General features: G+C 40.7%; 1 protein-coding gene across 4 annotated transcripts in view; it reads left to right on the top strand.

Annotated features, from left to right (window-relative positions):
• Window positions 1-20,626, top strand: part of fermt2 (FERM domain containing kindlin 2) — a 62,710-nt gene extending 42,084 nt beyond the window's left edge. For 2 of the 4 annotated variants that reach the window (XM_084741954.1, XM_084741951.1), the window contains 12 exons: window positions 322-547; window positions 722-824; window positions 2,227-2,334; window positions 7,732-7,866; window positions 8,459-8,508; window positions 9,629-9,753; window positions 9,894-10,000; window positions 11,374-11,592; window positions 14,509-14,529; window positions 17,783-17,907; window positions 18,070-18,211; window positions 19,392-20,626. In XM_084741954.1, the coding sequence (XP_084598080.1) occupies window positions 322-547; window positions 722-824; window positions 2,227-2,334; window positions 7,732-7,866; window positions 8,459-8,508; window positions 9,629-9,753; window positions 9,894-10,000; window positions 11,374-11,592; window positions 14,509-14,529; window positions 17,783-17,907; window positions 18,070-18,211; window positions 19,392-19,565 (1,535 nt within the window). In that variant the 3' untranslated portion in view covers window positions 19,566-20,626. The remainder of the gene's footprint in view (window positions 1-321; window positions 548-721; window positions 825-2,226; window positions 2,335-7,731; window positions 7,867-8,458; window positions 8,509-9,628; window positions 9,754-9,893; window positions 10,001-11,373; window positions 11,593-14,508; window positions 14,530-17,782; window positions 17,908-18,069; window positions 18,212-19,391) is intronic. The other 2 variants (XM_084741955.1, XM_084741953.1) reach the window with 1 other exon arrangement.
• Window positions 20,627-21,743: the final 1,117 nt, after the last annotated feature.

The following is a 21,743-nucleotide window of genomic DNA, read 5'->3' as shown; positions in this document are numbered from 1 at the left end:
ATGTTAATTTGGCAAAAAAGATCATTGTGCCAAACTGTGCTTAATAAAACCATTAAATGAAGACCAATTTGTAAAAAAAAAAAATCTATAAATCTATCTAATCTATAAATATATATATATACAACATATTATGAAATTCACTGTACCTTAATGCTTAATGGAAATATTTCAGATTTTATTATTAGCTTTATTAGCTGGTAGCATTCATGTTAGTCGGTTCAATTGTTTAAACAATTGCGTAATATTGTTTCTTAAATTGATCATTTTCTTTATGGACTTCAGTGCACTATAAGGAACTAACTGATGATTTTTTATTTTCAGGGAGCATCTACTCCAGTCCAGGCTTGTACAGTAAGACTATGACCCCCACCTATGACTCCAGAGACGGCAGCCCGCTCTCACCCACCACTGCCTGGTTTGGGGACAGCCCCCTCTCGGAGGGCAATCCCAGCATCCTCGCTGTCAGCCAGCCGATCTCCTCTCCAGACATCCTGGTCAAACTCTACAAGCCCCAGTCCCTTCTGGATAAAGCCAAAATCAACCAGGGGTGAGATGAACTTTGCTTAGTGGTTTGGTGGTTTTGGTTAAACTGCTCATAGTCAGAAATGCTGTGGTGGTTGGATTGCAGTATATTTAGAGCTGTGCAGCTGATCGAAATAGAGGAATCAGGGGCTTCAGAGAGATTGTTTCAGTAGACATTGTTTTCCTTGTCTGTCTGCAGGTGGTTGGATTCATCCAGGTCTCTGATGGAGCAGGATGTGAAGGAGAACGAGGTGCTGCTGCTGAGGTTCAAATACCACAGTTTCTTTGACCTCAACCCTAAGGTACGTCCCATGGAGAAAGCAGCACAATTTCACCTTGCAAAAGGAGTCTTTGAGGACATTTGTTGAGGTCATGGTGTGCCAGAAAGCAGCTTATCTTTTTATATGGAAAAAAAACGCCAGAGTTGTGTAATAGTGATTCTCAACAAGTATCCAAACTGAATATAACAAGCATAGATGCTAAAACTGGCAGGTTAGTTGGTGTGATTCTGATACACATTAGTATTTTTATTAATTTGAGGGATTTTTTTCGTATTTAGTTTACAGTTTATAACAACATAATGACCACTTAAAGGGGAACTCCACCCAGGGCACAAAATAAGCGCCAGCCACCAGCCAAATGCTGGTAAAATATGCACATGTGAGATTTGTTTCACTCACCAGCCAAAAGAAACAAGGGTAATTTTACACATTAAAGTCTGTTTACAGGTTTTGGGGAGTACTACTGCTTATGTGGAAAAATTTGTATAAAACCAGATTATATCAGAATTTTTTCTTTATCAGGTAGAAAATGAAAAAACCTAGCATACCAGACCGCTCCTCATCTCTGCTTGAGGCCAGCAGCTCAAGGGTACATTAGCTACTACTAGCATAATACACCTACATCTCTGACCAAACTGTTGACAGTCAGGGTGCATTATGGGTAGTGTAGATGCCAGGTTTTGAAAAGGAAGAAGAATATGTATAGGAGTGCTGTTGGGTCGAACAAAACAAGATGGGGTGGCATTGTTGCCCCACCTCTGGGCCAGCGAGGGAGGTAGTAACAGAGCTGAATCAACGTCAAGAGTGAAGAAGCAAGATGGGATGCAACACTACTGAGTAACAAGTTCATTGCTGTTTGTGTTTTTAAGTTACGTCCTTATTCCAAATATTTGTCAGTTGTGTCCAAATAGAGAGGAAGCAGGCACACACACTCACAGGCAGAGAGAGAGGGAGAAATCCCTCCTGCAGATCATCACCCAAGGCAATCCTTTTACCTCCATTGTTGCAGAAGAAGCAACGCCCTTCTTATCCCAGAACACATAAAAAGCTTCACGCTGTTAATTCATGAGGTTATAATAACGATCAGCTCTGCATGTGATTAGAAAAGAGCAGAGGAACAGAATCACCTGTTAATCAGCACGGTCATCGCACTGGAGCGAGCCTTTTTTGCAGCAGTATTCTGTGATTTCTGTGTAAAAAGGCCTGATGACATAGGACTAAAATGCTCAGTCCATTACTCTTCAAAGTAGAGTATTTGAAAGTCAGTGGACCACAGTCATGATGCTGCAAACCGCAAACAACTTCTAGCCAGTGTTTCACACAAATCTAGTTATGTCGTGTGTTTACCAGAGAGCGTGAGAGTCTGTGTTTATTCACTGTTTGTTTGCATGCATTCTAACATCTGTGACTAACCTCTCCGCAGTATGATGCCATCCGAGTGAACCAGCTCTATGAACAGGCCAAGTGGGCCATCCTGCTGGAGGAAATTGAGTGCACGGAGGAGGAAATGATGATGTTTGCTGCCCTGCAGGTAAAGAGACTGTGTGTGTATCTGTTTGTGTCTGTGCGCCTGATCTCAGTTTTACTGTTTCAGCACTGTTTTGTCAGGGTCTGAAATTTGAAGACCCTGCAGTCCTCATTTCATTGGCCAATGGGCATATTGCCTTTTCAACTGCAAGCTTAATGAATTGGATGGGCCCTCAGCCCAGAGCTGAGCCATATGGCTGCCAGTTCTGCTGTGGCATGCATACTAAAACTTGGCTCTTGTACATTGATGCAGGATGAGCTAATGAGGGCATTATCACACATATTCCCACTGGGACTCTCAATATGCTTCAATATCAATCAGTTACCTTTTTTTCTGACCCATAGTATATAGAAAAAAAGAGGCATTTGAGGCTTTTGAACAAAAATTCTCTTAGGAATAATCAGTCATAATTAACTTCAAAGACATTAAGACGTTTGGCTAATTAATTGAGTGTCACTTTGAATGCCTGGAAATCAGGCCAAGTGAGTCATTATGCAAAGAAATAAAACATGATTAAACATTATATGCTAATTTTCATAAATGTTCTTGTTGATATGTAATAACCTATAGAAATCCCCAGATTTATATTGTTCCAACATTAAATTCTCTCAGAATGAGTCAATGGAGCCATTATCACACATATTCCCACTGAGCTTCTCAGCATGCTTCAATATCAATCAATTAACCTTTATTTTTGGCTCGTAGTTCATAGCAAAAAGGGAGTCATTTTGTGGAAAAATCTCTTTTAAGTAATTGAAATTTGCTTGAAAGACAAAAATGCAATTTATTCTGTTTCACTGCATGAGGTGAAGTGTCACTTTGTAGGTCTAAAATCCAGGCCAAGTGAGTCATTAGGCAAATAAATAAAATATTAAAAAGAAGCATTATGTTGTAATTTTCCTAAATGTTCATGTCGATATATAATAACCTGGAGAAATTCCCAGATTTATAATCTTCCGTCATTAAATTCGCTCATGTTTGTTTGTGGAGCCAAGGCTTTTAGCTTTGTGTGAGTAATTCTGCAAACCTTGAGGCAACTCGCTGCAGGCTCTTATACAGAGCTGATCTGCAGCAGACATTAGAGCTGCAACAGTCAGTCAATTAATTGATTAGGAGTCAACTATTAAAATTAATCACCAGCTATTCTGATAATTGATTAATTGTATGAGTATTTTTTTAAGAAAACAATAGCAACATTTCTGATTTCAGCTTCTTAAATGTGAATATTTACTGGTTTCTTTAGTCGTCCGTTACAGGAAATGTGGATGTCACCTTGGGCGTTGTGCTTTATCCAAAAATGGACATTTTTCACAATTCTCTGACATTTTATGAACCAAACAATTCATAAAATAATAATTAAAATAATTGCAGCCTGGCTTCAGATTTAAAGAGGAGGAAATATAGGGAACAGTGGAAGTGATATACAGATGTGACGCCCTTTAGCCCCCTCAGGTAGCCCCCTGTAGTCTGGGGGTGGTGGCCCTGCTATTTCTGATCCTCATAAACTGCGGGTGCCAAGACCTGCGGACGCCACCCTGTCCTCACCCCCGGGGTAATTATAGAGCATCTTGGGCCACAGCACCCCAGTGCCTCGGCCCAGACCACCCACCCCCCAGCAGGACACTGTCTCATCATAGATCTGCTCACATTCCTCTAAAAGCCCTCCTACACGCTGAGGTGTTAGGTGTGTTTCATCAGAGCGGTTATAATTACACTTAACTGGTTTCCTGTTACTCTTCCTGCTAATCTGAGTTGGGTGTTTAGGCTGGCGGCTCCTCTGTCACTACCTGTCTGTTAGCGCTTTGGTAGCTGCTACTATGTTTCAGCTGGGTAGTATGAGCTCAGGGGCTTCTTGCTAAGGTTTCACTGGTGAGAGTGGATACACTCTCTAAATAAAGAGCAGTGATTGTCCACACACAGTATGTTGCTGGCATCCTTTCACCTGGATGTTTTACTTTGGCAGCACATAGAAATGATGTAATCTGGAGTCAAGAAAAGCGACCCCACCACAGAGGCACAGGTTGTACTTTGTATTTATGAGTGGCTGAGCACATGTGTCTATATGCTGAGCTACAAACAGGAAACGAGCCCCCCAGTGTTGCAGTTTTTTGTTTTCACTTAAATGTTTATTGGTTATTTCAGCATTTATATACATATAAAACTGGCAGATGAACGTACAAACGAACCCAGAAACAAAACAATACAGAAAAGAATATTCTCTTAGTTTCATCAACTAAATCGCTGGGTCCTATCTTTGTCTTCATCACTGTTTTGGCTCCAGAATAATATGGATTTCTCCCACTTTTCTCAAAGGAATATCATACCCCAGTGTCTTTTGCATAGCTCTGTATTAGGGTATGTTGTGATAAGTTTGGCAGATATCCACAAATCATGATTAGTGGGAATGATCACAACTTTTTTTCCCACTTAAAAATACTGTTAGAATCATGATGATGTGACACTTGTTGGGATCCGTGCCACACAAACATGTTTTCTTACATCTGTAGACCAAGATTTATAGGCCAGGGCATCTCTGCCTTAACTCCACAGGAGTGTGGGGTAATAGATGCATGGTAGCATGGTAAATTTCATGTTTAAATATTTACTTATGACCTCGGGCATGATAAGAAAACTGACATTTTTCCAAGAAAATTCCCTCCATATCTGTGAATGGGTGGATGTCTGATCCTCCTGTATTTTCCACATGCCATTCAGCATCTGAAATTTTTATGTTGAACTTTGATTCCCCCTTTTTCTTTTTCCCATTTAGCAAGCAAGCAAAGTTTATTTATATGGTACCTTTCACAGAGACCAGTCACAAAGGGCTTCACGGTCAAATAAATGCAATCAAATAGAATCAAATAAAGCAAAGTTAAAACACCTGACAAAATGTACAGAGGGAGCCGAGAACGGGACAGGATTAACACATAAAATACCATATGATACGCAAATGCTGGTCTGAACAGATTTTTTACAAGTTGTTAGCTGCTTTCTAAAGTCCAGAGTCCAAAGATTTTAAGAACAATTGCTCCATGAGTTGAAAAGTGTTGAGGAAACTAAACTTAGAAAAACCTGAGTAGAGGGTCTTTGGTTTGACTGCCTGTTAGTCATCAATTTTTAATACAGATAAAGTATAGATATATTAAAATTTATTATTTTATTCCTTTGTAGAAACTGATTATAATTTGGATCACACCACTCACACCCACAGAGGGGTCTGTTTTGATTCACTCACCAGACTATTATCAGTCTCTTAGTCGTGGCTACCCATAGAATTCATATTTATCTTTCATATTCCTGAAACTCTTCAGCTCCCCATCCTTCTGTAACGAGTAGCATGCTGTGATTCCTTTGGTTACCCACTGTTTGAATCCTTTATCATAATAAGCTGGTTTAAAATTACTGTCAGATGCTGCCCATTTTAGCAACAGCGCTGCAGTTTTTAAATGATTGTCACAGAGGAAGAGGCGGAGGAATGGAGTGTCATGGCGAGCCCTTTGTCCCACATTCTGTAACCTTAGCTGGCTAAAGCCTCTGTATCTCTCACTCTCTCGACAGCTGTTCATTCATATATTGGTGGGGGGTTGGTGATGGGTTGACATTATAAATACCGTTTGTCAACAGGTTGTATTTAGTGTCTGTGACTCACACGAACAGAGAAACACGGTCAGGTTTTCAGTAATGGCCCCATCCTGATGAATTGTTGTTTCTAGTTTTACGAGAACGCACCGTCTGTTATCCCATCCTATTGGCCCAGTCTCACATATGTTCCCAGTAAAAATATTTTACAGTCGAAAAGACATGCTGAGACCACATGGTCAAAACCATACCACTTAGTTTTCTCAGTGAATCATCGTCACCAGTCACTCCATCCTCTCCTCATCCTGAAACCAGTCTCCTCATCTTCATCTCCTTCAAAGTTAAAAGCCATAGTTTCATCATTTCAAACTCAGTGGTGCATACTGGCAGCACTTGCTAAAATAATTGCCAACACATCTTAAAGTGTTTATTATGGCAATTATCACAGACCAATTCACTTTTATAAGACAAAGTTGGAGGGTTTATGCATCAGTAGCACACATGGCAGGAAAGTTTATAGAAACTGACAAAAGTGTTGACGAAGGTGTTGGAACAGTGAACAGTTTCTTGCAAAGTCTATCCCCAGCTCCATCTTCCTTTTCCTTTTTCAAGTCAGTATCTGGGACTGGTTGTTTTTCAGGGAATCAGTGAATCTGGTGAATGAACACATTTTGTCTATTGATAGGGTAGGTCTAGGTTTTAGCAATGCTGTGAGGATAAGACTTCGAAAACCTGTCCACAGAACTTTGCTCCAACTAGCCTCTGTTCTCCAAAACCTCTAAAGATCATATTGAACACGTGTCCAAGAGGAGGATGTTATGAAAAACATTTTTAAATTTCTCTGTATGTAACTGGGTCATATACAGGACTGAGAAATCAAGAAACATATAGATAATAACTCAAACCAGCGGTCTCAAATTCATAAATCAGCTTTGGGCCACTGATGGTATTGTCATCTCATAGGGGGACCACTTCATTGTTGAAGTACTGCAAGAAAGTGCAGTATTCTGAAAACGTGCTTTGTTTCCATTACTAACATATTTTCATCACACTTAACAAAAAAATGCAAACAGACGTTTTTATACATGTTTATTTACATTAGTTAGCCGTGCATTGAACCCAAACTCAGCAACTCTTCTGTCACTTTAAAACGGTCATTAATACACCTGATGAAAATGGCTAAATGAAGATCATCAGTTTCGTCTCTGCTTTCTTCAAAAGCCACAGGCTTTTTGGTGAAAATTCTAGCTTTGTAGCTTAACTGATCATAAATGCCACTAGATAACTTGCTAATGGATAAACAACACTACAGGCCAGGAGAGAAATATGTATGTTTGATTTGAGGGTGAAATGGCCCCATGTCCATCAATCTTTTAATTTCTGATTTAAGATTTGTATTCTGGATCATTCACCTCTTTGTTCAGTACAGGAAGGTGGCGGTTTCTTTTAGATTGTATTTCACGTTCAACACACCAGCTTGGGTTAGCTGATAAAATAACATTAGCTTGGGGAAAGGAAAGATGAAGGGTGCTCACTGCTTACCTTTGCATGAATTTGCATGGATGGATGACTTGTCTGTTGTCGCTTTAAGTTCGTTGACTTTTTACCAGTGATTGTCGACCCACACCTTCCTGTAAGCAAGAGCGTGCTAGCTGACCTCCCAGCTAGATCATTACTATGAAATTCTGTGCATCTAACCTCCTTTCTGGTACCAATTAAGGGTCTGGAAATACTTGATCTCAAAATAGAAAGTGTCTAGAATCCCTGGTTTAACACAGAAAATCGATCAACTAACTGGAATTATCTGTTTCTTTTCCTCAGTACCACATCAACAAGCTGTCAATCATGTCTTCAGACAACCACATGAACAACAGTGAGAAGGAAGTGGATGAGGTGGATGCAGCTCTGTCGGACCTGGAGATTACTCTGGAGGGAGGAAAGACGTCCAACACACTGGTATGACAACACACCACGGCTTCACAGTCACTACAGGAAATACCTTTTGGTTGTAGATTACTAGCACTGGGTTTGTCCAAGTGAATTTATTTTCCTTATTGTAGCAGCTTGGCAGTGTGTTCGCTCCTTTGTTTCTGTGTTGTATTCTGATGACGTTTCCTTTCATCAGCCGTATTAAGCAGGAGCGGAAACCTTCTCGGACACTGTACACTGACCCAGGGGAGGGGAAATCGTAATGAATTTCACTGGAAGTGCAACATTTCACCCTGTTATTTATGACAGAAGCCTGGTGGTGTGAGATGTGTGACACTGAAACAAAGCCAACAGTGTGTGGGGTTGTGTGTCCATTATTACAGAAGCCCCGCCTCAAACACTTGTTAAGTTTATACAGCTTATCAGAGGAAACTGAGCTTTGAGATATCACATAAGAAGTGTTGTCTTTAGCACGCTGCTCTGAGCAGTGACATTGAAAGTGTACAAAGTTGAGCCCGAGGTCATTGTTTTGCCTACAGTATGTTTAAACTTTTTCTTATTCTTTTATATGAAAATCTTCCATGTGTATACTAACAGTGGGTTTTTCCCTTCCTGCTAGGGTGACATCACATCTATTCCTGAGCTAGCAGACTATGTCAAAGTCTTCAAGTAAGTTCACATCCACAGCCACATGCACTTTCATCTAGGGGTGGAGCATTTTTACAATTATCAGAATCTGACAGGGTTTCTGTAGGTCCTTTTAAAAAGTCTAAAATCCATTATTCATTTTAAGCCTTGAAATTTTCTGAAATATTCGTCTTTATGTATTTATTTTTTTAATTATAAAGTTGGAGTTACTTTTATGAAATTGCATTAACTTCAGCCTCACTTTTAAATATGTTTCTGGGAAAAATTGTATTAATCACGCTGGAAGAACTACAAAACAAAAACCGAACCAATAACCACTAATCCAAACTTTTTTACTAGTATGGACATGAAATAAATTGGTCTTCAAACATTTAACATGTTGAAACATGCTGATCTGATCTCTTTTTTTTTTTCAACCTTATCACCAATTTGATTCACACTGATTCAGAAATGTGCTGTTCTGACACCAAGGTTTTCTTTTTTACTGCATGTGTATATTTAATCCAAATATCTGTTGTTGGTTTCCTTTATTACTAATCTTCTGTATCTGTGTCGGCCCTGAACAAAAACATCTTGGTCATCAACTTTCACTGTTCTGATCACAAATACTAACAACTGTGTATGCGTGCAAAGGTTGCATGTGTCGCAAAGATGCTGAGTCTATCAAAGAACCCGGAAATAATATTCCCTGGCTAGATGAGTGGGCTGTTGTCTGGTTTGCATCAGTCTAATAGGCTGCATTGTTTGCCAAAGGACATTTGCAGGCTGAGCTTTCAGTTTAGCTTTTTGGAAGCGATTAAAGTTGGACCAAGCATATTTTTAACTATATTCATTTTTGGCTTTGAGCCTTTGCTGACAGGCAGGTGGCCCCTGTGGTGCTTGTCTCTTAAAATGTATAAACCACAGGGGGTGATATCAAGAGGCATTTCCTCTTTAATGGCTTTCCATTAATGTTCACATCCAATTCTGGCTTCTTTCCTATTTACCTTGCTGACTTTGCACTTAAAAGGCTCTCCCTTTTTTTCTGCCTCTGTCCTCTGTTCTTTGTATTCACTTATGTGACCACTAATAAAGAAAACGGGTGTTTCTTTTCCATCTAAAGTCTTGACATTTCTCCCTCTGTTTGTCATATATTTTCCAGACCCAAGAAACTGACACTGAAGGGCTATAAGCAGTACTGGTGCACATTCAAGGACATCACAATTTCCTGTTACAAGAGTAAAGAAGAGGCACACGGGACACCTGCTCACCAAATGAATCTTAGAGGTGCAAACACACACAAGATGTCATTTCATGTCCATGCAAGAATTTTAATGCTTAATTTTTCTGCTGAAACTAGCTGATTTTAACAATGTGTGGGACTTTTGACCCTTTCTTCCACTCTGCACTTTGGCTTCCATCTGTAGGTTGTGAGGTAACTCCAGATGTTAACATCTCGGGTCAGAAATTCAACATCAAGTTGCTAATCCCTGTGGCTGATGGCATGAATGAGATCTGGCTTCGGTGTGACACGGTAAGACTCAAGTTTTAGTGCATCATTTACGACCATTTCTTTTCCCTTTGGCAGTTTTTTATTTTTTAATTCTCTTTGTATTGGATTAGTGGTCCACATATCCACAACACATTTTCTCATTTCTTACGCAACATGTGACAGCAACCTCGCTGAACTGCTGCAGTTTGCAAGCTTTATCTTTTTACATTGAGTTTGCAGAAGAGTTTTGAAGACAAGAAGGAACCTGAAAGCAGTGTGATTTTTTTGTTCCCCTTGTTCAGAGAGACAGAGAGAGAGAGAGAGAGAGAGAGAGAGAGAGAGAGAGAGAGAGAGAGAGAGAGAGAGAGAGAGAGAGAGAGAGAGAGAGAGAGAGAGAGAGAGAGAGAGAGAGAGAGAGAGAGAGAGAGAGAGAGAGAGAGAGAGAGAGAGAGATAGAGGATGGAGAAAATTTTTTTTTTTTTTTTTTTGCCATTTCTGTGACTTATCCTACCAACATATAAAATGAAACTGCAACAGGTTCCACCACACACACACACACACACCGCTCACATAGACTGTATATAAAGAAATGGACAACATCAGAGCTCCCTAAAAGTAAAGCCAAAGCGTTTCAATTTCCCCCTGATGGCTGGCTGCAGTACAAGTCATAAATCCTGCTTCCCCCCATGTTAATAGGGACATGGAAAACTAAAACATTAAAGAACACGTCAAATAAATTATTTCCAAATATGGTTTCTGGCATTTTATTATGCTGACGTTTGTTCAAGTGCACATTTTTCTGATTATTTTGGTTTTAATTAGTTATTTGATGATATAAAAAGTCTGAAAAGTTTCACGCTGAGATTGACAGTTGAGCTCTGCTTGTGATGGAGTCGGCCAGCTGTGTGGGCAGGAACTAGAAAGCGCGTGTTCAGCACTGGTCATTACTCCGTAGACTTGGGCTCCAAATGATGTCACCAGTGCAAGATGACAGAGCTTGTATCCAGGATATTTTGGCTTCAGATTTGTGGGAGAAAGTGGAGAGGCATCTTCCATTTTTCATTTATGGCAGCAACTGCTGAGGTAGCCAGTGTGGTCCAGCCATTGTACACAATAAATATGTTCTGAAAAAAAAAAAGAAGAAAAAGAAAGATACAATAAAATTATCAATATCAAGATGCTCTAAGTGCATCATCACCCCCTTTTGCCCCTCCCTTTTTACCCTTTCTTATGTATATACATCCATCATGACACTTCAAACTAATCATTTAATATAAATAATAAAAAACGGAAAAGGCACACTGAAAAATGTTCTCAAATCTTTCTCTTTTTTACCCATCTGGGCTACATTTGTTCTGTTCCAATGTGGACTTTTGGTGAGTTTTTAAAGGCCAGTGTTTGACTTTCTTCTTCAGGAGAAGCAGTACGCCCACTGGATGGCTGCGTGTCGCCTGGCCTCCAAAGGGAAGACCATGGCCGACAGCTCGTACAACCTGGAGGTCCAGAACATTCTGTCCTTCCTCAAGATGCAGCACATGAACCCTGACCCTCAGTTCATTGAGCCAATCACCACCGACATCAACCCAGAGTGCCTGGTGTCCCCGCGTTACCTGAAGAAGTACAAGAACAAGCAGGTAAGTTATGTATGGAGTTCAAACACACAACTTCTGAATGCTCTGTAGGCTGTAATTAAAGCAGTGTGGAGGGTAAAGTGTTTGGTTACAAAAAGATAGAATAAGGAAGGTAACTATCTCGTTGTTTACTTGTTTGATGAGTCGGTTGTGCAGTTTAGACGGAGCAGTGTCTGATGCTTCCCAGATGGGCGCCTCCTGGCATCAGGCTTGTCTTGCATCGGAATGTAGCCTCCCTCGACTCCCCCTCCTTTACTCTCCTCTTCCCTCCGCTCCTTCTCCCCACCCCCCACCCCCTGTCCGAGGGGAAACCAGGACAGCAGACGTCCAAACCACTGCACATACAGTAGAGCTGCTTATGTCAGACTGTAATGGATACTTTGTCTGCTCTCGGCCTTTGTGCTTGTAGACAAAAGAGCGGAGATCTCAGTCACTCAACTCGTAGAAGCTCGGTCAATCATGTAATACTGGCAAGAAATTGTTGAAACCCAACATTTTGAAGCAGCACGTCACCAGCAAACATCTTAATAACTATGTGTAAAATGTAATCGCTTAGAATGAATGAACTTTTTTTCAAGCGTTAGGAAAAGTCTACAGTGTGCCCAGCAGATTTGCATGTAAGCAACAGACTGGTGTGTGTACGAAGGAACAGCTGAGTACACGGCTGCCATAGCTGTGTTAGATGGGGATGGGTGAGGGAGGGAGTCGAGGGGGGGAGGTTGTCTCTCCAAAGCTTACTCAATCTGGCTTTGTTTAAAATGTAGTAGAAAAGTGGAATCCTTCTAGGGGGTTTAAGGGATGTTTGAGGGTGTTCGTACAGTAACTGATGACTCAGAAATGGTTTGGACCACAGCCTGAAACATACTGGAAGTCTAATGACAGTGAGAGGTAGACAGAAAGATTCGGGTCCAGTAAATGGATGTCAGCTTGGCCGGTCGAGTGTGTGCGCTGAAGGCAAATTTTTCCAATAGGTCAAAATAAGAAAAAAGAAAATCAGGCTTGCTTTTCGTCTCTGTCATACTCCTTTAACACAGGAAACATGAGTATGTCACTGTTCAGGAACTGCAGTTTCACACACAGTGCTGCTAAAAATTTGAATTAACCCAAAATTACAGAAGTACCAATTTAAGTTTCAGTTCTCTCTCTCTCTCTCTCTCTCTCACTCTCCCTCTCTCTCTCTCTCTCTCTCTCTCCCTCTCCCTCTCCCTCTCCCTCTCAGGAAATCCTTAAAATATATCTGGGGTTACATGACATTACATTAATTCATCATCTCAAATAGAAAAATAAGAAAAGAAAAGGTCACAAAACTAGGTCAAATGAAGCACGGTGACCCATTCAGACCAGCCAACCTGTTGGTTTGACCCATGTCGTGTCAGTGCTTTGGTCTAAATGAGAGTCTTTTGGTGTCCTGGTTCACTTCTTGGTCAAATTCAGGACTGTACCCAACTCAGAATTGTGTCAGTTGAATCGTATTTGCCGGTTCAGTATGAAGATTCAAAGGTACTATCAAGTTTTTGGGTACAGCCTTAGTTAGCTTCTCTATGTCTTATAATTTCATTAAGTTTCTTTCATTATTTTTCTCAGAGTTGAAACATGACACTGATGGTTTCCTTAACATATTCTATGCTAAAAGACTCTTAAATGTGCCAGAGAGTGATATTTTAGCAGCTCTTCTCTTTGCTAGCGTTTTAAAACTATAGCTCCCATGAATCCCTTGCATGCTATCAAAACCTCGTGGGAGCTGTAGTTATTGAATGCTTACATGATCATTGTTGTTTTATCTTCATTATGAGCTGCTCAAATATCACAGTCCCATGTCCACTGACCTGTTTTCTTTAGAGTATGGACAGAAAACACCGGTATCATGTTTCAGTTTTTTTCTTAGTCAAATGGAAAAGAAAACCCTGAGTGACATAATACTTTGCCTGGAATAGAGGCTAGCCTGAACAGAGGGCAGGACTTTGACTTTTAAGGAGTATTATTAGCTCGGCAGGGTGTGCGTCTGTCTGGGGCCGTGGTTCTTTCTGGTCCATCTCCGGTCTCACTCAAAGTCCCAGTCTGATAGGGGGTATCCCCAGGCGCAACATGAAAGAGTAGTGGCATTATGTGTAGTACGTGTACTGTATGTACCCACGGCGTGCACTCACACACATGTGGACTCAAATAGTGGGTGTGGGGTATCAGGAAATGAGCCGTGCCTGGGAATGCTGCGCGGGAAAACTGTCTGGGAAAAGCCCGTTTGCTCTCAGTCAGCTGCGACCCCTCCCCATCTCCTCCCTTAAACTGGACTTCCTGTTGCAAGACTGGTCCGAGGAGACTTCCGTGCTGCAGCTCCCAGCGGACACACACATGCAGGAATTTTTAGATTACTTGGACCAGCGTGGCCTAATCTATACTTTAACATAAGAGAAAACAAACAGTAAAGTCATGATAATAACCTCCTGGAGTATGGAGGAGACATGGCACTCTACACTACGTGTTTGTGCTGCATGGTCCATACCGCCATCATGTGGATGAAAGGGGAATTAAAGAGGACTTGGGTGACTGATTTAATAGCTCATTGTGACATTATCTAGACCTGAAATGTACAGTTCCAGTGCCCACTTCTACACACATGTTGTGTAATTTCCCCTCTTTTCTCTTATAAATGACACAGTGTCTGACTGCTGCCTGCTGTACTCTTGCTCCCTCTTGTGGCTGAATACTGCATGACACCCCAGACTCCACAGCCCCTCTCCCCACTTTGTTTCTTTTATTACAGTTATGGCCTCCTGCTTTGTTGTTTTGAATCTTTCCTCCCTTGATATTGATCTTACTTGCTTGTTCTTTTTGTCCAACCTTTCTTTATTTTCTCTCCTCTTTGTGTGCATCTCGTTCATTCCTCTGTGTCCTTCTCCCATCCCCACCTCCCATCTTCAGCCAGGCTATATCAGGGACTTGGTAAGTTGAGTCATGTGTCCACTGGGTGCCTTTTAAAGCTTTAGATACGTATGTATGTGCATGATCGTGTAAACTCTGAACACCTCTTGTGTCTGGGTTGCCTCACCTAACCAACTGTAGTGCAGCTTTGCTGTCATAGGCCTTGTTCAGACTGCCAGTCCAAATCTGTTTTTGGCATATCCAGATTTAGGGCTGAGTATCGTTTAAAAGATTATGATACCGGTACCCTTAAACTGATATTGATACCCTAAGTGTACTACATTTGCAAAAACAAAACTTTTAATACCCATCATGTGATCATGTGAATGGAAGCATTCCTGAAATAATCTGACATTTTCTGCAGTTATTTTTATCAGACGCCACGACAGACTGTATGGGTTGTAACTGCTGCTGCAGTGGGCCTGTCACACACGGCATTAAATTGAACGCTCGTGGTGATTGGCTGTAAACAAAACCATGGTTTGAAATGCAGTTCCACTCAGATTCAGTCTGGACACTCAAACCAGATTTCAAAGTGTCTTTTGCAACAACAACAACAACGTCAAATCTAGAGCGATGGAAGTGCATCAGAGCCAGAGTCATTAAAATTTGGTATTTTTCATTAGTTTTTCTTTTTCAATTCAGTTTAGTATCAGTTAATTTCCAGAGTGGGTTTGCTTGTTTGAGTTTAGTTTTTATTATTTTCAGTGTTAATTGTAGGGTTTTTTAAATTACACTTTAGGGGGTATTTATCTGGATCAAGATTTAAGAAATTCAGAGTAGTATTACAATATAAACGCACCACTTTGTTAAAGGAGTTGACTCATGTCATGTCGACATCCCATCCTCCATAAACATATGCACCAATGCCTCCTCATGCTTGTTATTTTGACAAATTTTACTAAATTGTCTAAACTAAAGACATCCCCTATTTCTTTTTCTTTTATTTGAGTTACTTTTGTAAGGACACAAAAGTTAGTTTTCATTAGTTTATAAAGTCTAGTTTTTAATTTTCATTTCAGTTAACTAAAATGTTTTTTTTATACCTCATTATAGTTTTAAACCTTAATCAGTGCGACTCGAGCATTGCAGTGTGTCCCAGCCCCCTCTGTTGCTGAGTTTGTCTGGTGTAACTGAGGACGTCTGCAGTGTGACCCGACTGTGCGTTTTTTTGGAGTGTGAGATGATGGATCTCTATTTCTCGTGCTTCTGCTTTGGGAAGCTACATCACCGACATATGCTGTTACCAAGGCCTACGTCTTAACCACTGTAACCCATGAAGATAGGTGACGTCTGGACACACAAATCTGATCGCTTTCAAATAACAGTGCAGACAGTCTGTTTTAAAGATCTGATTTGAGAAACAAAATGTGATTTGCCTGCAGTCTGAACAAAGTCTTAGTGGCTCGTAGTCACAGTAGAATAGATAGAATCCTTCATGTTTAGTTGTTTTGTTTATGTTTGTCACTTGTCATTTGCTCTAATGTTTTTAAGGTGCCATACGACAAAAATGACTATTATACTATGTCTTTGGATGCAACATTTGGGCATCTGTGTTGTGTTTGTGTGTTTCTTCTCTTCAGTGGTAGAGAGAAGTAGTCATAGTACAAAAAAACCTGGGATATTCAGTAAAATAAATGCACCATACAGGTGTTTCTGCATGTTTTAGCCCATTTAACAAGTTCTGTCTACATAACATTAAATTTTAAAACATAGTTTTTTAGATTATAGGAAGTTTTAATGTGTTTTTGTATATTGTGTTGTAGTTTTCTGTCTCTGTAAAATAAAAAGCAAAGACTAGAAACTTGCTCAAAGTGAGCCATCACAGTGAGGTTGATTTATTTTTAGTTATTTTGTTGTCAAACAGTTGAACAAGGACTGCTGAATTATTTTTGTGTTTATGCATTGGAGTGCTTATGAGAAGCTGTGGCTGTGAATTGCTTCTGCACAGCAACAAAATTATTAACCTGAGCAATTAATTCCTAACACCCACATTTGATTTTGTTTTGGGTTTTTTTTCCCCCAAAAATGTGATTCTTAAGAATGCAGTACTAATCAGCAGCTGACCGTAACGTGGGAGGTTTGCAAAATGAAGTTCACTGTAATGGAAAATGCTCTACTTGCTGATTATCATACCGAAAACTGAAACCAGTGGTGACCCAGAGGGTCAAAAAAGCACAATGATAACTCTTCAAGGGATAATTCAGAGTATTTGAAGTGGGGTTGTATCCATAGTCCGTGTATTACCTATAGCAGATAGCAGTCAGTACAGAACCACTTTGGAAAAACAGTACGAGTACTGTTGAAGCGATCACTAATAGGAAGCTGAGCATGTACTGCTGTGGTCATGTTTTAGCCACCTAAAAAAATAAATATTAGCTTAACTGTACGCTCAGACAGCCTTTTCTTACAGGAAAGCGTCGTTATATAAGCCAAATATCAGTCTCACCAAACCAACCAGACTCCTTTGGCAAAAACTGTCCAAACTGTCCTTCTGAAACACTGCAGTCACAAAATAACAAAAAACATGCTAAAAGAAAGAGGCACTGGTAGACCAGCAACTCCCCTGTTCTGCGAGGTAAAATGACTTGATTTCTCTCATGGAGCAAACTTTGACTTACAGAACAGCAGTTTTCCATCAGAAAAGGCTCACATTTTCCCGCTGACCCTGTCCACAGCAGTACATTGTTTAGCTTCCATACTAGTACTCCTCTCTGCTTTTCTTTTGTAGATAATACGCTGACCATCACTAAGTACTTCATACCATGACAAATAATCCAAACTAAACATTTGAACATGCTTCAGAAAATGATCAACAGTGGGTCGTTACTCCTCCAGTTGAATTAGATGATAAAAGTTTGGGGCTTAAAAAGGATTTAGGGTCAGTTGGGGAAATACACACACCTGCATGCACACTCCCACAGATTGTAAGCTTCTGTTGGCTCATTAACTGTAGTCTGGCTCCTCAGGGAGCTCATAGGTTTATGTTTGTTTGTCTGTGCTGTGTGTAGTAGACTTTTACTGTGACAGCTCTCTGGTTATTGGCTGACAGCGTGTGTGCTGATGGCTTTATGGAGCTGGCCACAGCTTGTTCACACACTGGGTGTGTGTGTGCGTGCGCGTGTGTGTGGGTTTGGGTGCATCAGGTGGTTAAAGTGTGGTGATGGGATGCATTTGTTTACAGTGGGGAGTGTGTTAGTATTAATCATGACTCAAATGGTGGGAACATACTGAGAAGTCACATGTGTAATGTGTGTGACTGTGTATTCGTCAGATTTCAGCCCGGATCCTTGAAGCCCACCAGAATGTGGCCCAGATGAGTCTCATCGAGGCCAAGATGCGCTTCATCCAGGCGTGGCAGTCCCTGCCTGAGTTTGGAATCACTCACTTCCTCGCCAAGTAAGATTTGTCACAGCTGGAAAAGTTCAATAAATTTCCGATGTCTTTATACTGATAACTGCGTCACCCACTCACTGTTTTATGTGCTCACAGGGACCCATTTCTCATTTGATCTACACACTTTCATTTCACTGTGCATTGTCTTCTTCTTCTTCCCCGCAGGTTCCAGGGTGGAAAGCGGGAGGAGCTGATCGGCATCACCTACAACCGTTTGATCCGGATGGATGCCAGCACTGGAGACGCTATCAAGACCTGGCGCTTCAGCAATATGAAACAATGGAACGTCAACTGGGAGATCAAGATGGTAGGAACTCATTGAATTTGACAGTTTAAATCTCACACATAATCTTTTTGTTATCGTAAGTTATGCAGACTTTATTGTCACTCAGTGTTTAACAGCAGATTAATAGTCTTCTTGTTTATTGTGGGAAAAAAAAACAATGCGTTCTATGCTGGTGATGGCTCCTCGCTGAAACATGTTTGTTTTGCACGCAATAAATGAGAACACTATTTATCTGTGAGTGCTGGTATTCTGGTTCTGTTTCTAGCTGAAATAACTTGTTGATTAAAGGGGAACAGCACCAATTTTATACAACATCCATTTACAGATCATAGAGAGTACTACTGTATATTTGAGTGTGTGAAATCTGATAAATTGCTTCAAGTAGTGTCACTTGAGACAGCATTGGTTGGGGCTTAAGACAGCAAGTTTGAAAATTAACAAACGTGGGGCTAAAAGTGAGCTCACCCAGATCACTGCACTCCTCATCTTTGCTTGAGGCTAGTGACTCAAAGCTACATTAACCTACAGTACTAGCATAACACCTGAATCTCCAACCAAACTGTCAGCAGCAGAGATGCATTGTGGGTAATGAAGGAGAATGTGTGGAATAAAAATGATGGCATCTGTGGTTATGCTGCAGCAATTTTCACACGTTCAGCTTGGGTTTTTAAAGACTGTGCAGGTCAGTTGTCACATTTCTCTGACATTTCACAGACTAAATGATCAACAGATCAATCTATAAAATAACTGACCAATTAATTGATAATCATTAGTTGTGGGCAGCTCTATTTGTTATAGTATGAACAGCACAGAAAAGCAGCACAGAGCTTTAAATCTGCAGCACCAACCCTTCCACAACACTGGGAAGTCATTTAACTGTAATAAGAAAAATATTGCTCAGTGGAGGTGTGAGAAAAAAAACCCATCAATCTAGAAGCAGTTATTTTTTGAGTGTATATTTATATTTCTCGTTCCTATGAAAACCCACATATAATTCTTAATATAACTTTAATAGTCTGTCTCATTATGCACCTGTTCTCTGAACGCTATCAGAAGTGATTCAGGGAAACATCGGGCGTCTTTGAAAACCAAAGAGCAGTTTTGTGCATCACACAGTCTGCAGCACATCACCAAGAAACTTGATTACATTTCACTGTCTTTCGTTGAAGCACAGCTGACATTTTTCCCTCTGTGCGCTCAGGTGACGGTGGAGTTCGCAGACGAGCCCAGTCTGTCTTTCATCTGCGCCGAGGTGGACTGCAAGGTGGTCCACGAGTTCATCGGCGGTTACATCTTCCTGTCCACGCGTGCCAAGGACCAGAACGAGTCTCTAGACGAGGAGATGTTCTATAAGCTGACCAGCGGCTGGGTCTGAGCTGCCCCACACAGCCGGGGGTCAACGCTTGATTGTAGGTCAGGGTTCAGGAGGGGGCGCGGCTGGGTGTGGTGGGGGTGGGCGGTGTAACCACAGTGTAATGGGGTTTATTTTATTCTACTATTTCTCTTTTTAATTGTTCGGAGCTGTGCTGAAGAGTCCAGAACAGCACTACGATACTATTGCCATGGCTGACACCGTTTTTATTGTTATTATAGTTTCTTTGCCTTAACGCTGACAAGGTCATTTGTTACAACACTAATATGGTGGTGAGTGCAGTCCAGATGAACTTTTGAACCCCTGTGGTTGAGCAGAAGCCTGAACCGGGAAGCTGTTTTCCGACGTTGACGACCACCTGCCTCCTCTCCTCCTGGACTGATGGCCATCAACTTACGTCCATGACAACCCTTTAAAAACCAATCAGATTTAATCCCAAAGAATCTTCTTTTTTTCACTCTTTCTTTCACCGTTCTTTTCTCTCTTCTAGAACTGGACTAAATGAGCTGACGTCAAACTGTTATTAAAACATATTTTAACAGTGGTGCCACAGATACCTGCAGTTATATCGAATTATTTATCCTAAAAAGTCCAATCATAAAGGGGGTATCTGTAACAGCAGTGGCCACCGATTGCAGCACTACATGTCCATCGTCTCCGTTCTATGAAGGGTTTAATCTCCTTGAAGTCACATTTAAGCACTTCTACAGTATACAGTCCTGTTTATGAATAAGCTGTTGTTTAACTTCCTTTTGCTTTTGATGTCTGTTGTCTTTGTTTCAGAGCTCGTCCAGAGTGTGTCGAGTCTCTCTGTTGAGATCTCATTGTATTAGCTGACAGGTGTGACATTGCAGAGCCTGATGTTTTGTTTTGTATTAAATAGACTGCTAATAGTGAGCATGTCTGGAAACACACTACAGTTCAGTGCACTGGGATGAGAGTCGTGCAGGTTTGAATAGTCTTTTCCAACTGATATGATACAAATATCCTCTCTGCAGAGATGTTCATCTTAAAAAGTCATTAATTCAGTCTGTTTAAACTTTCTTAAAGGGATAGTTTGGGTATTTTAAAGTGGGGTCGTATGAGGTACTTATCCGTAGTCGGCGTATTAGTGACAGGAGATGGCGGTCGACTGCTCCAAGTTTGGGGAAGCAGCAGGAGTCCCAGTGCAGGAAACTAAGCAATGTACTGCTGTGGATAGGGTCAGCAGCAAAATGTTTTTTAGCCACTGAAGAAAGCCCACCGGAGAAAAACAATATTATGCTGTATTTAGAATTTTTCACTGCTTTTACCTTGGTGTCAGAGAACCTGTTCTGAGGGGAAGCCGCCGTTATGTGAGCCAAGTAATTCACCTCACAGAACCCTGGAGTTGCTGGTCTACCCCTGCATTGATCTCTTTGTTTGTTTGTGTTGTTGTGCAGCTTTGGTGCTTTAAAGGGTTGGTTTTGTTAATTCACCAAAGTCACAATAAAATAAATGGATCAAAGCAGCGGTAGACCTGCACCTCCCATGTTCTGTGAGGTAAAATGACTAGTTTTGCTAATGGAGTTTGGTGGCTTTGGAGAGAGCAATATTCTTCTCATGTAACAGCTGTTTCCCATCAGAAAAGGCTGTCTGACAGCAGGTAAAGCAGTGAAAATAATCTAAATATAGTGCACATTTAATGTTGATTTTTTTTTTTTTTTTAGATGGGACTAAAGTACCTCATAGAGACCCAATTCAAAAGATCTGAACTATCTCTTTAAAAAGTCATTAATTCAAGTCTACATAAAGTCTCTCAAAAACAACTTGTTTTCAAAAATATTCCAAGACTAAACGAGAAGCGACATGACTTTTCAAGGTGTCCATTATCTTTTCCCAACTTAAAGCAGTCCCCTTGGAAGGAAAGGTGTTTTCATCTGTTGATCTGGAAGCGCACGAAAAACTTTCTGTCACATTTTTCATATTTTAAACATGGCTGTTTATGGCTGCTCTTCCGACCACCGTTAAAAGTTGCTAAATCTCAACAGCATGTTTCAAAGTGCATCCAGAAATCAAAAAAACCCAGACATCTCATTGCTGAGTGCATGTACACTACATAACAGGAGGGCTCATAACTCCCATGTTCCACCTCTTTACTTTATTGCCATCCTGTTTCTCACACCATATAGTATTATTATTATTATTATAATTTTTATCATT

The sequence above is a fragment of the Lutjanus erythropterus genome, chromosome 18 (genome assembly GCF_056507025.1).
Source record: "Lutjanus erythropterus isolate fLutEry1 chromosome 18, fLutEry1.hap2, whole genome shotgun sequence".
Taxonomy (NCBI): Eukaryota; Metazoa; Chordata; class Actinopteri; order Lutjaniformes; family Lutjanidae; genus Lutjanus; species Lutjanus erythropterus.
Note: the sequence above shows the minus strand (reverse complement) of the source record. Positions and strands in the feature narration are given on the sequence as shown.